Source organism: Zingiber officinale, chromosome 2B, assembly GCF_018446385.1.
Source record: "Zingiber officinale cultivar Zhangliang chromosome 2B, Zo_v1.1, whole genome shotgun sequence".
NCBI lineage: Eukaryota > Viridiplantae > Streptophyta > Magnoliopsida > Zingiberales > Zingiberaceae > Zingiber > Zingiber officinale.
In genome coordinates, this window is record NC_055989.1 from 18,488,110 (window position 1) to 18,505,771 (window position 17,662).

Genomic DNA, 17,662 nt, shown 5'->3' on the forward strand with positions numbered 1-17,662 from the left:
TTCTTACTTTTTTTTGAACTGTATGCTTGCCAACTTCTTATAATATTTTTTTTTTTTTTGTCCATTCTTATTATAATGTCTGATCAATATTAATCCACTTGAACTTGTCAATTTTAACCAATATAACACAACTGCCTAACTTAACTGTATGTTTGCCAACTTCTTATAGTATTTTTTTTTTTTTTTATCCATTCTTATTATAATGTCTGATCAATATTAATCCACTTGAACTTGTCAATTTTAACCAATATAACACAACTGCCTAACTTAAACTACTATATTATCCAAATGTCAGACAGAACATTAAAAATAAAATAAAACTAAAGAAACTCCTGCCAATGTGAAATACACAATCATATTCTATATTGCAAAAGATTATTTTCGAAACTCGATTATGTAACCTTCACATCACACTATAATAATTTTATTGTTGCACCGAGGTTTTTCCTTAAAAAATTATTAAAAAAATTCAAAAACAATCCTTGATCTAATAGGACTGCTTTATACTGGAACTAGTCCGCTCAATATATCAAGGTCTTCAAGCATGTCTGGCTCGCAATCATCTCATTCACAGCTTGATGTACACTTCAATTAGTACTCACTTTGACAACATAACGTGGTCCGACTTACTGAGTATACAGGTCCTACCCTTTCAGAAACGATTTAGCAAGTGATGGTGTGCACTGTCAAAGAGCACAAGTACTAAATTTACAGGAACTAGATTTTACAAGATAAATTGCTCAGTGCAGTAACCACAAATTTCTCAAGAGCAGACCAATTCAAAAGGAGCAACTAGGCAAGTTGTTGAATTTATCAAATCATGCATCTTTGTTCTTGGAAAAACGTCTTGGCAGTTTGCTGATTACGTTCTCATCCACTATCTTGTAGTGCTTGGAGAATTTCCGGTGGACAAACCCAGCACATTTATCAACATGAACTTCGTATTTGTTGTACAGTACGGGTATGGTGAATGACAATATGATCCCTGCCATCATAAGAAAGAATCAACTTAATTTGATTATAATATCCAGTAAAGTTTGAGTGATTATGGATTAAAGTGTTTCAATATTTCATCAGAGGTGGGAACATTCCACTAAAAACACTTGAATGAACAGAAAATGAGTAGGGGAAACCATATAATAGTTAGTCAAGTGAGAAGTGACATAACCAACCTATTCATCTGAAACGGTCAGGATTAGCAGAGTGCAGCTCTTTTAAGCAAATGATATTAGATATTTGCCATGCAACAAATATCTCAATAACCCTTTAGGTCATGTTTGAAGGTTTGGAAAGGTGCAACGGATCGGAACATGAATGGATCCTACGATGATTTCTTTCTAATGATTGAATGGATCAACTGAAGATGGATTGATATTTTCAAGAACTGACCCATTCTGTATCAGAGTTTAAAAGGAATGCTTCATTCAATCTGTACCGAATATATAATATCACTTATTAATTTCCAAGCAAAAATGAAGCTAAAAGATGGATATTTGGTTAAGCTGACTATTTGAGCTGAACAGGTTAGGCGAACCAACTTTGTAAGAGGCAACTAGGCAGGCTGGCCAAAAAGATGACATGATTAGGATGAGTAGATCAAGCGAGCCAATAATGAATAATACTAGAAACATAAGATCAGCCTACAAAAGGTGAACATATTAAGAAAACTAGCGGGGTCAGAGCGGTCGGGAGAACTGAATGAGCCAGATGGACTAAATAAGTTGGATAGGTCAAATGAGCCAAGCAGACTGAACCACTGGGCTAACCAAATAAGCAAGGCAGACAAGACAAGCTAGAAGCGCTGGATGAACTAAGCATACCTAACAAACGCACATGTCAGGAAGACAAACAGTCTGATCAAAAGAATCTGACTAGTCAAACGACTAGAAGAGTATGATGAACCATAAGAATCAAATGGAGCAAATAGATTAAAGAGTTAGATAGTCAAGCAGAGCAGATGGATGAAGGAGCCGAACAAACTAGAGTGTGAACAAGTTGGGCAGACCAGTCAATCAAGTGGTCCAATGGGTCAAACATGTTAGGAAGGTCAACAGATCAGGTGAGTCAAACTTGCTGAGCAAATTATGGACCTAACAAGTTAATCATAGAATGAATTATTTCAATTGCCATGCCATTAACTAAACAAATGTTCCACTCATCATTCCAAATCATTCTGATTTCCATTAAGTTTCTGAGCAACAGAATGGACCTAACCAGCCAAACATAAAAGGTATTTGGTCCATCATACAGTTGCAAGTATGTGACAAGATACCATCAGTAAAACTGGAACGTCTTAACTAAAAGATAAACACTCTTTGAGAGGAAGCAAAAAATTGTTGGTACAGTCTCCATGATGCAACATAAGAATGCTGGAGTACCTTTATCTGATTGTTATGTATGGACACATCTAGCTTATTTCATGTGCATCAGGAGAAAGCAAGTGCTTTATATCATGGACGCACTGTTTATGACTTGATAATAAAAACAGACAGGCATTAATGCAATATCCGCTGATGATTTGACAATGATAGGAGAAAGTCGTACCTATATATGCAAGAGTGAAGAAGGAAAAGAAACTTCCTACAATGGACAATACCCAAAGCATTCCAACCACCTATACAACAAATATAACAGAAAACATTCATTAAGTATTGTCTTACATTGGCAACAAATGAAGATGATTTAGTTGCAACAAAAATTGCAACTATTTCTGACCTGAAAAAAGATCCTGAAATCCTTGCCAAGAGTGATATCATGGGCCATCATCAGCAAATTGTTAAATTTTACACGAAAAGAAACAGCAGCATTGTTCACCATTTCCTCTGTTAAAACTAATTCCGGCAACGGTTGGAGCGGCCTGCCCAAGAGAAAATGCCAAAAATCTAGAAGTGTGTTTTCCCAACAAAAAAATAATAATGGCTCATTTAATAAGATAGAACTTGCTTATCTAGAAGAACAGCACTTTTAGCCCACACAAACTGAATCACAATCAAAATAAGTAGCACATCGGAACAGATGGTAAGGAATGATAATCCAGATCGCTCAAATAACAACCAGGCAATGGTAGCAGCTAACACAACAGCAATTGAAATCCATCTACGTCTCCACAGAAGGACATCCGCAGCTGAGGAAATCCAAGTGAAAATCAGTCACATAAAAGAAAAAACAAGATTGATGTTCTGGAATTTCAGTCTGTGAGGCTAACCACATCAAGATGACACACGATTATTAATCTCAGAGAAGGATTGTAGAAAATATTTTATATTTGTACTATCAAATAGTAAAATTGGGCATAACATTCAAGAAAGATATGGACAATGGCAAAATGTGATATATGTGCAAAGGCATCTCAATTGTTGCTTTATGTTGATGGAGGTCATATTCATTATTAAGGAATGCATGTAAAACCAAATCCTCAACCATTAGTAAATGGATAGCAATCAATGACACCATTCAAATGAAAATATTGAATCATTTTATATTCACTCAATTCTTGAAAGATTCTTCTTCATGTTCTTATCCCATGAGACCATAAGAGCAGAACAGTAAACCAAGTAACCATGGTTGTCAAAATCAACATCCAATCTAGAACAGTGACAAGGACTTCATATGATCAGGTCAATCTGATCACGGGATTACAGGATTATACAATTTAACAAAAATCCTCTTATGCATATTTATTAACTTTTAACATCTAATATTATCATTTATATTTTAAAATTTAATATCTGAAGTGAATAAAATTCCAATCTAAAGGCATTTGGATGGGTGGGACTTGCACTTTGAGATGACCAATAATGAGAATGGGATATAATCACGTGCATTGAACCTCATAATGAGAATGGGACGTGTACTTTGAGATGACCAATAATGAGAATGGGAAACAATCTGATCATGGGATGACCTTCTTGGTGGCAACACCTAACTCACCACATTATCTGTACTCGATTTAGACAGTTAGTGAAATCCCAATAATGGACTACTTTGGAGATATCTTCCCTAAGCTAACAACACTAACCACCTCTATGGTGAACTGCACCTTGGAGATAGATTGCCCCAAAGTAGTAACTTGTGCTTCAATAGCAGTCACCTTTATTGCCTTAGCTTTGTTGCATCTGCCTAGCATGTGCTGCTCCTCTAGTGCAGGAGATTGATTTCCCAAGGCTTAAAATAAACTTTCTTGCAAAACAAAGACAATCACAATTTAATTTCATGTAGGGTGCTAGTGTGTGATTATAGTTGACATAAACACAAGAAAAACAATATGAATACTAACTACATGGCTTATCAACTTTGCTCTTACTCTACAATGTATTAACTCATCCAATGAGCCACCTCGTAAATCCACTAAATTTGGTTCCTTCACAAGGGTCCAAGGAGCAAGCCCACGAGTCCACCTCGCTTTGAACCACCTTAAAGTATATCTTGCATCAAGCCTTCAGTACATTAGATGCAACACGCTCTACAAGCTTGTTCTGTGTATCATCCTTCTCAGCTTGTCTTCCAAAGTCCATTTCACACCAAGTCTTCAATCCATCCAACTCAAGCAAACCAACTCAATTGCATCGAGTTATCCAACTCTATATGCACTATTATAAGTCCGTACACACTTAATGGACACATCAAAAATACAATTAAACCTTTCTTAAACCATTTGTCAAACACTTGGGACCATCAAACCATAAACGAAGCATTGAATCCAAAACAACTTGGTCAAACCCACCCATTTAGAAGCATCATTTCCCCCAACAATTAAGTGCCAAGTTAATACAAAAATATTATTTAGTGTTAAAATATATTTGATATATATTATATTTTATTATTTGATATAATATTATATAAGCTATACAAATAATACAATTTAGTTATAGCAAATAATTAGTAACTAGCTAGCAATTAATTAGTCAATTAGTATAACAAATTAAGTATTTATTGTTGGTCCAATTGACCTCTAGGATTTTGATATTTGTTTGACAATATGTTTAATGAAATCTAATTAGGTTAAAGTTGACCAGTTGACTAGCAAAGGGAAAAGTTCAAGCAGTCAAGGTGGTCGGAGTCTTGGTAGTGGTAAAAAGTCTACCAAGTGACTAGTCCTAACTGGTTAGGCAAGAAAAAGTCCTAACCGGAGGTTAGATAGTGGTGAGAAGTCTATCGAGTAACTAATCCTAATTGAAGGTTAGGCAGATGAAAAGCCTTGGAGGAGTAAACTCTAAGCAAGTATGACCGAAAGGTTTCCGATCGACCATGACCAGACCGGCGAATCTTAAATGCTACTAACACTGCTTTACTTTACTATTTTATATCTGATGTGGATATAACCTTGGGGGCCATTTTTGTCATTTGGAAGGATGAGGGCTTTAGGGTTAACCGTGCTTATAAGCACTGTTCACCAACCGATCAGAGGGGGTGCGTCATCGCCAGGGAGAAATAGAGGAGGTCGGGTTCCGCCGCCGCCACATGAAGAAGAAGAAAGAGCTTCTTCTTGATCCATCGTCACCGACGCCGGAGAGGTCCGCCGGCGACGATCATCCTCGAGCACCTCCTCCCTTTTCTCTCGACATCGTTGCCTCTCGCCGTTGTTGCCGGCGCATCACATGGCTCCGCCGCCATCAAGCCGTGGCCCCACGCCACAGCGACCTAACCGCAAGCATCGTCTGCTCCTTCCTCGCCGGAACCGGTCACTGGCCGCTGTTAGTTAGAGCCCTAGAGCCAATCATATGATGATTGTTGTATGGACTCATTGTATCATATTCCTATGTATATAAAGGCATTTGTTTTGGTTATTATACTTACTTGTATTATTGCCAAATAACTAAGTATAATAGCGTCCATGAGTAGAAGATTCTTATCTATATCAATCGATTGATTGAATCGATAGTGAGATGATATAGAGAACGCTACTCTTAATCATTCCTAGTCAAGTATTAACATTCAGGGACAATGTTAATGCGACAAGACTAGCATGTAGGTCAACTCGATGACTTGATCTCACAAGTCATGAATATAGAGATATCAAGTTGACACATGGGTATGCATTGGAGAATGTATACTGAATGACCCGCCATGAGAAAGTATCATGGATCGTTATATGAGTGTCATATATTTTCTCATGTGGCTATTAGTATGACTATTAGTCCTTGGACCTGAAGTCACCATGGTTCCCTACATAAAGAGTTACATACTTTGGCTTCGTCAAACGTCACCCGTAACTGGGTGGACTATAAAGGCGATTACTGAGTATGTAACAAATTATGCGCAAGGATGTGAGTGATGTAGATGGGATCTATCCCTCCAATATAACGGGAGTGACATCGTTATTCTTGATAGAGTGAGACCACTAAGTGCATGGTCATGCCCAAATAAGTCAATATGAGATATTGAGCTCATTTGATTATAGTGAGTCTACTTGGAGTTCAAGATTTAGATTGATCAGAGGATGACACCGTCTATGCCTCTGATCAATCTAGATGTCAAGGATAAAAGAACACTTGTCATATATTGTGAAGAGTCACAATTAGTAGTCACAAGGTGATGTTGGATCTCAACATTCTTGTAACTTGGGTAGTAATGATGTGTTGCTAGATACCGCTCATTACTTATGCTTCTAAATGGGTTTAGGAGCATTGTCAACGTTACAAGAACCTATAGGGTCACACACAAAGGGCAATTAGATGGAGAATAGGTTCATATGATGAACCAAGATGATTAGGTTCATGTGATGAACCAAATTGGATAAAGAGTAATCCAAATTAAACTAATTGAGTTGGACTCAATTTAGTTCATATGTTAAATGAGTCTAATTTGGACTTGGATTCATTGAGTCAATTTAATTCAATGAATAGAAATTCATTAAATTAAAATTGACTTGAACCAATGGTTAGATTTAATCAACCATGAGAGAGAAGTGGTCAAGTTTGACTTGACTTGAAAGGGAAGATGAAAGGTCAAGTTTGACTTGACCATTGTCACCTCATTTGTGAGTTGGCATTAGGTGGGCCAATGATGATGTTCCACATCATCAAGGTTGGCTTATGTGTGTGCCACATCATAAGGGAGATCAAGGGTTGTGACTCTTGATATTCAATAGAGGTTTAAAAGCCTCTAAAGTGGTCGGCCACCATTGGGTGTGTGTGAGTTACATTTTTGTGCTCATTGACTTCATCTTCTTCCTCATTGTTTCTTCTTCTCTCCCTTTCCTCCACCTTGGCCGAAACCTTCAAGGGTGCTAGCACACTCTAAGTTTCTTCTCCACCTTTTGTTCGTGTGGATACACATAAAGGGGTGTTCACTTGACACCCTTGAGATCCGGCGAACCTTGGACGAGCGGAATAAGCGAAGGGCTTCGCATCAAAGGTATAAACCCCTAAACATTTAGATCTAAAGTAGATCTAGGATTAGAAAACTTGTACATGTAAAATTTTAATATTCGCATGGATCTGGTGGCATGGGATTTCGGGGTTTCCGCAACGCAAAAGCGGTTTTTGCGGCTCGAAAATCCCAACAGCCGCCACCTCCTCTTCTTTTCTTCGCGCAAGCAGCGTTTCGCTGCCAAGCACCGCGGTGAGTTCTCCATGCCACCACCTCTAACGACAGGCGCCACCGCTGCCGGCCCGCGCCGCCTCCTCCAGTTGCAACCGGCCTCCCCCGCTGTCACTGCTGCTTCCGGCAACTACCACAGCCGCCGTCGGCGTCTCCAGTAGCCACCGACACCTCCGTCACCGCCGCCAGCACTTCTAGTGGTCGTTGCCGGCGACTATAGCGGGTACCACCTCTTGGCAGCTGTCTGCGGCCACCATCCGTGCAGCTGTCCGCGGCCACCATCCGTGCAGCTGTTCGCCGCCACCCTCCGAGCAGCTGTCGTTCAGGTATCGTACTATGTCTATATGTTGGCCTGCGAGCCGAGAGTGTATTCGGCCTTCGTGCCGTTATTGTATCCCGTCTTGCGAGCCGATGGAGTGTTCGGCCTTCGTGCCGCTGTGGCGCTCCGGCCTACGAGCCGAGGCTGTAGTCAGATCATGCGTCGCCCTGCGAATCCATATCGCGTCCGGCTTTGAGCCACCGGAGCTAGTTACTCACCCGGCGGATATTTATCTGCTATCCAGAGTCGAGCGACGACTTGATCAGCTCACACATCCATCCGAGGGCGCCCCCCCGGGCCAGGGTACGTCGCCGTATTCATTTTGTATTTATTTTATTGTCCTGTTATTATGTGGATACTTATCCGTGCGGCATCGAGGTACCAGGGATCGGGGCAACCCGGTCACTGGTTGCAGGTGTGGTTGACCAGAAGGCATCGGACGACTTGGTCAACACAGGAGACAGCTCATCAGCCGGGTCATGGGGATACGGTCAACCTTCCAGACACGTCGTTCCGGTAGGTTCGTCTTCTCAGTTTCCCGACAGGATCAATATCTATTGTGCTAACTCAGTATTGCAGAAAAGTTTTAGTCGATCAGGTCCAAATAGGTCTGGAGGACCAGATGTTTAATGGATAAGTTAAGGTAAGCTCCTAGAGAGGAGTGCAGTGAGGTTATGTCTCGTTTGGGACAAAAACCTTAAGCATGATCCAACTGAAAAAATCAATAGAGATTTGTAAGTCGATACCAGACAGTCCCTGATTTGTAAGTAGAGACTTAAGCATGTCTCGTTAAACCCTAGAGTCGAACCGGCGACTATAAAAACCCCGACTTGAAGACCGTCAAGCTGCGACGTTAAACTTTAGAGTCGAACCGGCGACTATAAAAACCTCTAGAGTCGAACCGGCGACTATAAAAACCCCGGTTTGAAGACCATCGAGCGGCGACGTTAAACTCTAGAGTCAAACCGACGACTATAAAAACTCCGGCTTGAACACCGTCGAGCGGCGACGTTAAACCCCAGAGTCGGACCGGCGACTATAAAAACCCCGACTTGAAGACCACTTCATGGACCAATTCCTCGGATGTCCTTTCTCCCCAGTTCAGGGTCGAGCTTATCAAAGTGTGTATCTCCCCCGTTCGGGGTTGAGCGACCGACTTATCAGATATTTTATCTCCCCCGTTCGGGGTCGAGTGATTATCATTGATATCAGACCAGTTTCAGATATTTTATCTCCCCCATTAGGGGTCGAGTGTCTTCACTGGTCTCGGACCAGCTTATCGGATCTTCTATCTCCCTCGTTTGGGGTCGAGCAGTCGTCACTGGTCTCGAATCAGCTTATCAGATATTCTATCTCCCCCGTTCGGGGTCGAGCGATTGTCACTATCATATATTTTATCTCCCCCGTTCGGGGTCGAGCAGTCTTCACGAACATTTATCTCCCCCGTTGGGGGTCGTGCATTCTTGGCGAGTATCTATCTCCCCCGTTCGGGGTCGAGCGGTCTTCACGAGCATTTATCTCCCCCGTTCGGGGTTGAGCAGTCTTCACTGGTCTCGGACCAGCATACCGGATCTCATATCTCAACTGTCCGGGTAGAGATGTCTTCATTGGTCACGGTGCATCAGAGCAGCTTATCTCCCCCGTTCGGGGTCGAACTATCTCCAATGGTCGCAAACGAGAGTATCTCCGCTGGTTTCAGGCTATAATATCTCATAGGCTTTGTGTCCGTTCGGCTCACTACTTTCGTTTCTGTGCGCATTCGATTTCGCGTGCAATGCGCCCGTTCAGCTCACGACTTTCGCGTACATGCGTCTTCGACTCACGGGCTACACTCCAGTTCAGTTCACCTGTGATGCGCCTGTTCAGCATCGGCCACTCAGCTTTACTCGATTGTCGGGCCAGCATTTTACGATCGCCCGTTGACTATCCTTGGTGCTGTTCGGTCAACACTCTCATAGTCGTCCGACCGATATCGCTAGGCCATCCATTCGGCCACACGCTTGAACTAGGTCGCACGATCGACGCTCTTTAGGACGCCCAATCACCTTTTATAGTCATTCAGCTGGCATTTTACAAGGCTCAATTCTCATCCTTCCGATCGCCCGGTTGGCATCTTCGCGGTCGTGCGCTCAGCATCATTCGCTCGGCATCAGTCTGGTGGCCGACTTGGTATTATTTCTCGTAGTTCACTCAGCCTTACTACTGTCTCTCGTGCGACGCTCTTTTGATTGCTTGATTCGCATTTTTTCGGGTTGTCTGATCGGCATCTTCTCGATCGCGTGCTCGATCGTCCGCCTTTCTACCTATGTTGCCTTATCTCCGTCGCCCGGACCGCACCATTTCTCGTCGCTCGCTTGGTACTACTTGAGTCACTTGCGTGGCCTCGCCACAGCTACTCGTTTGACATGATAAGACGAGCCTCGTGATCTAATTTCGCGTTCGGTAGCGATTCTGTTTTCGGCTTGGTCTAGTCAGTCGGACTCGCGCCTCCTTCAATTAGACTTGAAAGGAAGGCTTGTGATGTGGATATAACCTTGGGGGCCATTTTTGTCATTTGGAAGGATGAGGGCTTTAGGGTTAACAGTGCTTATAAGCACTGTTCACCAACCGATCAGAGGGGGTCGTCCAGGGAGAAATAGAGGAGGCCGGGTTCCGCCGCCGCCGCATGAAGAAGAAGAAAGAGCTTCTTCTTGATCCATCGTCACCGACGCCGGAGAGGTCCGCTGGCGACGATCATCCTCGGGCCACCTCCTCCCTTTTCTCTCGACATCGTTGCCTCTCGCCGTTGTTGTCGGCGCATCACGCGGCTCTGCCACCATCGAGCCGTGGCCCCACGCCACCGCCAGCATCGTCTGCTCCTTCCTCGCAGGAACCGGTCACTAGCCGCCACCTATTATTCTTTTCTTCGCGCGAGCAGCGTTTCGCTGCCAAGCATCGCGGGGAGTTCTCCATGCCTCCACCTCTAGCGACAGGCGCCACCGCTGCCGGCCCGCACCGCCTCCTCCAGTTGCAGCCGGCCTCCTCCGCCGTCACTGCTGCTTCCGGCAGCTACCACAGCCGCCGCCGGCGTCTCCAATAGCCACCGACACCTCCGTCACCGCCGCCGGCACTTCTAATGGCCGTTGCCGGCGACTACAGCGAGTACCGCCTCTTGGCAGTCCGCCGCCACCATCCATGCAGCTGTCCGCCGCCACCCTCCGAGCAGTTGCCGTTCAGGTATCGTACTATGTCTATATGCCGGCCTGCGAGTCGAGAGTGTATTCGGCCTTCGTGTCGTTATTGTATCCTGGCCTGCGAGCCGACGGAGTGTTCGGCCTTCGTGCCGCTGTGGCGCTCCGGCCTACGAGCCGAGGCTGTAGTCAGATCATACGTCGCCCTGCGAATCCATATCGCGCCCGGCTTCGAGCCACCGGAGCCAGTTACTCACCTGGCGGATATTTATCTGCTATCCAGAGTCGAGCGACGACTTGATCAGCTCACCCATCCATCCGAGGGCGCCCCCCCGGGCCAGGGTACGTCGCCGTATTCATTTTGTATTTATTTTATTGTCCTGTTATTATGTGGATACTTATCCGTGCGGCATCGAGGTACCAGGGATCGGGGCAACCCGGTCACTGGTTGCAGGTGTGGTTGACCAGAAGGCATCGGACGACTTGGTCAACACAGGAGACAGCTCATCAGCCGGGTCATGGGGATACGGTCAACCTTCCAGACACGTCGTTCCGGTAGGTTCGTCTTCTCAGTTTCCCGACAGGATCAATATCTATTGTGCTAACTCAGTATTGCAGAAAAGTTTTAGTCGATCAGGTCCAAATAGGTCTGGAGGACCAGATGTTTAATGGATAAGTTAAGGTAAGCTCCTAGAGAGGAGTGCAGTGAGGTTATGTCTCGTTTGGGACAAAAACCTTAAGCATGATCCAACTGAAAAAATCAATAGAGATTTGTAAGTCGAGACCAGACAGTCCTGTCATATTAATACATGCATATCGTTATCTAACTTTGTCTTGCAAGATCATGACCCTTCAACTTCAAAAGGTCATAACTTTTGACGCGTGCAAAATCCAGAGATCTTAATTTGATAAAGGGTTCGGTCGACCGAACTGGAGGTTCAGACAACCGAACCCCATTAATGAGATTAGATCAAATTCAAATTATGTTGAAGAAGGAAATATTAGTTTGGATAGCATAATCAGTCAATCAAACATTCTTGGTAACCTGAGATCGAATGAGCTCGGAGCAAGCAACAAAAGAAGTTTTAAGTGTTCAATTGACCGAACTAGGATTCGGTCGACTGATAAAGGCAGATTTCGTGGAAGGGATGATCGTGAACCTGGACGTGAAGCCGGGTGGATTCCGGAGTTCGGTCAACCGAAAAGAGGTTCAGTCACCCGAATGAAAAACTTATAAAAGGACCTCGAGGTCAAAGGCTAAACAATCAATTTTCGTTAATCATCTCATACTCTTCCTGCTGCTCAGAACGTGCAAGTGTTGTTACTACGACACCGAAAGGCTCTCCAACAATCTACGCTCATTTTCTACATCTTCGATTGTTGGTATATTATTTTTATTACTTGCATTTACTTAAAAGATGATAGTAGGTTGTTACTATACATCTTCACTCATTGTACGAGTTTGCTTCGTCTCTTATAGTGGATTATCCATCGAAGCGGTCAAAGATTGCGGGTCTTGGAGTAGTAGTTGACTAGGCTATGAACCAAGTAAAACCGTCAGAGTCCTTCTTGCCTTATTTTATTCTTTCCGTTGCGCATCTCTATGTTTGTGTTTAAAAGAAAAAAGAAGGTTTTCAAATTAGCGATATTCAACCCCCCTTCTATTGCGCTTTTCGATCCTACATTTATTACTTCATAAATTTATAATATCCAACTATGAAAATAAATTAAATGCTAACCTCTCCCTTTGCAGTAGAGAAAAAAATTAAATGGAGGAAGAATAAACTAGAACATTTCCAATGGCAAAGGATTTTAAGGTCTTCACAAAGCTGAATTTCCATGACAACTGCTAGAAAAGAATGAAGTTGAACTGAAGCAACCAAGAAGCTAAAAGCAGATTCCATGTGACGCTATAATCTAGGCTTTGCTTGGTAACCGGCTCCAAAACTCAAGAAAATAATTCTTGTGGAGAAATTATTATATTATGTATTAGAATTATAATACAGGCACATCTACTGTTAAGTTGATGGCATGTCTGTATGCCAACTTATGTAACTTAATCTATGTAATTTAACAATACATTATTCTGAATAAAATCCTAGCCATAAAAAAATTTATCCACATTCCACAATCTATTTGAAAAAAAAAAAAATTACTTATCCCAAAGCCTAACTAACCCATCAACACCCTCATCCTCTTCCTAGTAGGCATCATACTTCCTCCTCCTTCCTTGTTCTTCAACAGCAGCATCCCACAGTTGCTGCCGATGGTAGAACATCTTATTTAATCTTAGACGCAGGATAAACAGTTCTGTTGGAATTAGGGATTCAGTCAGTGATTGGTTGTACTTAGTCAAAGCATATGTCGGTATTGTGATCATATAAGCTTAAGTTTAAGGAGAATTGGGAGAAGTTTGGTGTATCATTTACGCAGTATACTCTAATTTGATAAAGAAACATAAGGAGATGCCACTAGGTGATGAATCGAATCGAATTTGCAGGGGAGTTGCATCTGTATGGACAAGTAAGCTGGCATGGCATTAATTAAGCAGACTTGGATTTTTAGAAGTGAACTAAGATGCAATTTCTTTGATCATCTAACGCACTTGGTTTTGATTTCACCTTCATCTTGCTGCACTGAACAATGAAACTGGATTTTTCCAGAACACTTCCACTTATATGAAACCAATAATGGGTAGAGACCTTAAGTAATATATTTGTTGTTCTAATTGTAAAATTAACTGGATGCAATATTCAAGCATTCGAGAGAGGCATTGACGACTCGTTTTTCTTGAAACAGATTATACCAGCCCTTTAGTATACCAGACAAGGCAATGTCTAATAATGTAAATAGGCAATGAAACCCACACACAAATCGAGCGGCTTGCAGTTACTCCTTCAAGACCCTATCCCGCTTGTGCTGTTGGCAATGATGCCTCCTCCATTGGCAACAGCAAAAAAGTAAAGTTGGTGAGTGGAGAGGGTGAGCAAGGGGCAGTTCAACGATCACAGAGAAGCGAGCAATTCAATGGTTGTGAACATTGAAGGTGCAGGGTAGGCTATGGATTTTCCAAATGGCTGGATCAGGGAAGGCTTATTGTTTATGGTTTAGAATAACATATTATTAAAAGATTTTTTTTTTGAAACAAAATGTTTTCATATTAAATGAGTTCGTAGTTGATGGGGATGAGTTAGATTACATGTGTTAGATACACCATCAAGTTAACATCAGATGGATAGACAAATGATGTAGATAGATTTGTTACCAAATTTGTAGTATATGATATATTTGATAAAATGGAAAGTACAGGATATCTGTTACCAAATAGATGTGTAAATCTTGATAGATTTAGTTACTAACACTATCTAATTCTCTGTCGTATGGAAAATGATAATCCCCATTCCTTCATGGGATTTATTATCTCATTCTACATGGAATTTTATATCACCTCAATTCATATGAAAGCCCAATAGAAATGGGCCTAATTGCAATCAAACATAGATTTATACTTTCTTCCGATCAAACCGTTCTAACCGTTCTACAACAATAGTCACCAAACCTTTATCCCATTAAGTGAGGTAAGTTATATGGATTCTCCTACGTTGTTGGGCTTGATCCCATACTATTTCATCATCTACATTTAAATGAATTTTATAATGTTTTATCGTTATTAACCAAATCTTCTTTGGTCTCCCTCTTCCTCTATTAATATGCATATTTGTCATGGTCTCATATCGTCTAACTAGAATATTTATTGAATGTCTAGGTACGTGTCAATACCATCTAGTTTTCTCTTAATAGGTACAACCCCAACTTTCTCTCTAATGTTCTTGTTTCTTATCCTATCCATCCTCCTATGTGTGCACATTCACTTTAACATTCTTATTTCTATGACTCTCATCTTTTGTTCATATGTTCTTCATAACCCAACATTCATCTCCATATAACATAGCACATTCAGCTTCATATTACATAGCATGTTCTAATCAAGCATTATACAAAAAAAAACTCTAAGAGTAAAAAAGTCCTTGCTAAACTCTATGCATCTAACTAGTAATTGGATCATTTTTAAAGGTAGAAGCTAATCCCGTAAATAAATTTGTGAAAGAAAAACAATGATGATGCATTAAAGTTCGTCCCAAGTGTTGGTGGATTTACCCTTATAGATATCATACTCAAGATTCACATTGAAATTTGAAAGATTTGCTAAATGTCCAAATGCAGTACAAATAGGTGGAGAACCACATACCACCAAAAACTTTATACCATTAGGGCATTAGTAAGAATCACTAATAGCTTTGTGCATTGTCTGAAGTCCTTTGAATAATAAACTGCCACTGTTTCTATATTCTGGTAGTTCACTGTGAAGACTGTAAGTACAATTACTCCAACTAACCAGGCAATTTATTATGCTAATTAGGATCCTCTTTCCATAAGAAAACTTATTATATCTTATTCCTACAAATATTTTGGACAAAGCACTTAAATGCTTTGTCAAAAGGTAGCATCCAAGGATTGTGCTGAGGACTTGCTATTGATCAGACCATGCTTAAGAGAAATTTTTCTTTCATTTTCTTTCAACGAGGCTAATTCGTTATGCATCTTTTCAAATGAAGTGTGACAGTCTTGTCTAGTAAGTTTGTCACAAAGATGAGGTAATCAAGATATTTAAACAAAATGAAGGCAGGCTCACTAACAAGGGAGAAAGACAATTATTATGCTCCCAACTTAAATAAACAGACAGGGTTGCACTATATCAATATTATGGTTTATTTCATAACCAAATTAAACCTTTACCTATCATGTAGAATTTGCACACATGATAGGAAAATAAGTAAACCTAAAGTACAAGTACTCACAATCATGATAAACTACTTTCCCATAGGTCATACAGAAAAGGTTTTTCTTTTACAAAAACAGCTACTGTATAGTGTTAAACCATAATTTTATGATGTTATCTCATAAATAAATTTAAGCTATCATATAGCATTTTCACGTTTCATAGGAGTACAAGAAAACATCAAAAAATATTTTCCCTTCAATATCTATATTTTAAGAAGTCACAATCATGATAAACTACTTTTTTATTGCTCAGACAAAATGTTTTTCTTTCATACTACAGCTAGTGTGTGGAGTTAAATCCCCTCACTCTGTACCATCTGAGCCCTATCAACATTTGGTGAGTAACAACAAAGAAATGCTTGCTCCAAAGTGAGGGGCAAAGGAACTGCATAGGACAGTCAATTATCAGGAAACTTGATCAATAAAGGCCCATTTGTTTCCATACACAGGCACGTAATGGATAGTAATGTTCCATTACTTCCGTTACAGAAGCAAAACATACTGCTATAAGGAAAAAACCGAACTACTTTCAGAAGAACTAACAAGTGGTCAGTAAGCTAAGATAATCGCTAGCTACAAACCCTAGAAAAACTCTCTCCGGCAATCATCCATGGAGAATCACAGACTGAAAAACTGAGTGAGACTCTCTCTATATCGCTGCCCTACGAGAGAGAAAACGTACCCCTCCCACCACCGATGATCTGGTGGAGAGACCGCTGGCGATTGAAGAGGCGGTAGCATTGGTCCATCCGCCTGTCGGCGGCTATCAGCTCGTGCGAAGGGTCTGAAGGCGCGCCCTCCATGGACGACGCCCCCGATTCGAGTATCTCAACCCCTGAAACAAATTAAAATCAAACAAGGTAGGAGGGAGGCGAGAATCTCGAGCGGCGTTCCACCGGCAGTATCGAGATTTCAAGGCAAAGCCTCGATAGATCAGCTGGTGGAGTCGGATTTGTCTACTCCGCCTGCCGGCCCCTTTCGGCGTCGGCGCCGGCCTCGGGTCGCAGAAGAAGTCGAAATTTAATTAAAAATGAACTGTATTTCATTTTGGCGTTCCTTTTGAGGCTTTTATTCGGTTGACGCCGGTTCACCGCCGGCTTTCTTTGCGACCCGGTGGCTTCGCAAATTGCGGGTCCAAGTCGCGCACCGGATCTTGACTCGTCCACGCGGAAGCTTGACTCAATGAATATGATGTGATAATTACTTTTCCCACCTCCTCCTCTCACAGCTCACAGCGCACCCCCTCTCTATCTCCTATTAAATGACCATTTTACCCCTTTTTAAAAAATAGACAAGTTATTTTATTTTTTTCAATTTTATTTACTTCTTTAGTTTTATTTTTTTTTTAAATTTTATTTACTTCTTTAGTTTTATTTTTTAATAAATTTTATTTATTATTTTTTCATCAATTTTTTTATTTTTTATCCATCGAATCCTCTGTCCCAATATCACCTGTCCCCGTGTCTCATTCATCATCCTAACTCACCGTCGGTGGCCTCCGCTCCTCGTCCCGATTAAAACTATATCACAGAGAAAGATGAACGCAGTGAGGTTGCCATCGACACAATCAACGTCGAAATCCGGTCAGATTTGAGCAGACTTTTTTTCACCATCGATCTGAGTCCCTTGTTAGATTCGGCCGAATTTCGACGACGATCACGCCGATGGCAACCCCTTGATTCACTTTTCTCCTAGGGTATAGTTCTGATCGAGACGACGATCGAAAACCGCTGATAGTGAGCTGGAGATGACGAGTAAGATATGGAGATAGAAAATTAGAGACAGAGGA

The 17,662-nt window shown here is 41.6% G+C and overlaps 1 protein-coding gene across 1 annotated transcript; it reads right to left on the reverse strand.

Annotated features, from left to right (window-relative positions):
- Nucleotides 1-441: 441 nt before the first annotated feature.
- LOC122045436 (reticulon-like protein B16) lies at nucleotides 442-16,923 on the reverse strand. The gene is made up of 5 exons (XM_042605662.1): nucleotides 16,556-16,923; nucleotides 2,944-3,124; nucleotides 2,716-2,857; nucleotides 2,545-2,614; nucleotides 442-985 (listed from the first exon to the last, which is right to left on the reverse strand). Exons 1-5 carry the CDS (start codon nucleotides 16,674-16,676, stop codon nucleotides 819-821), a joined length of 681 nt encoding a protein of 226 aa, XP_042461596.1. The 5' UTR covers nucleotides 16,677-16,923; the 3' UTR covers nucleotides 442-818.
- Between the last annotated feature and the right edge of the window lie 739 nt (nucleotides 16,924-17,662).

Excerpts from the sequence above, each read along its gene's own strand:
- LOC122045436 (XM_042605662.1), bottom strand. The coding sequence starts at position 16,676 with ATGGAGGGCGCGCCTTCAGACCCTTCGCACGAGCTGATAGCCGCCGAC. Across the intron at positions 2,858-2,943 it reads AGTGCTGTTCTTCTAGATAA|GCCGCTCCAACCGTTGCCGG; the intron begins GCAAGTTCTATC and ends TCTCTTGGGCAG. Across the intron at positions 2,615-2,715 it reads ATTTCAGGATCTTTTTTCAG|GTGGTTGGAATGCTTTGGGT; the intron begins GTCAGAAATAGT and ends TTTGTTGTATAG.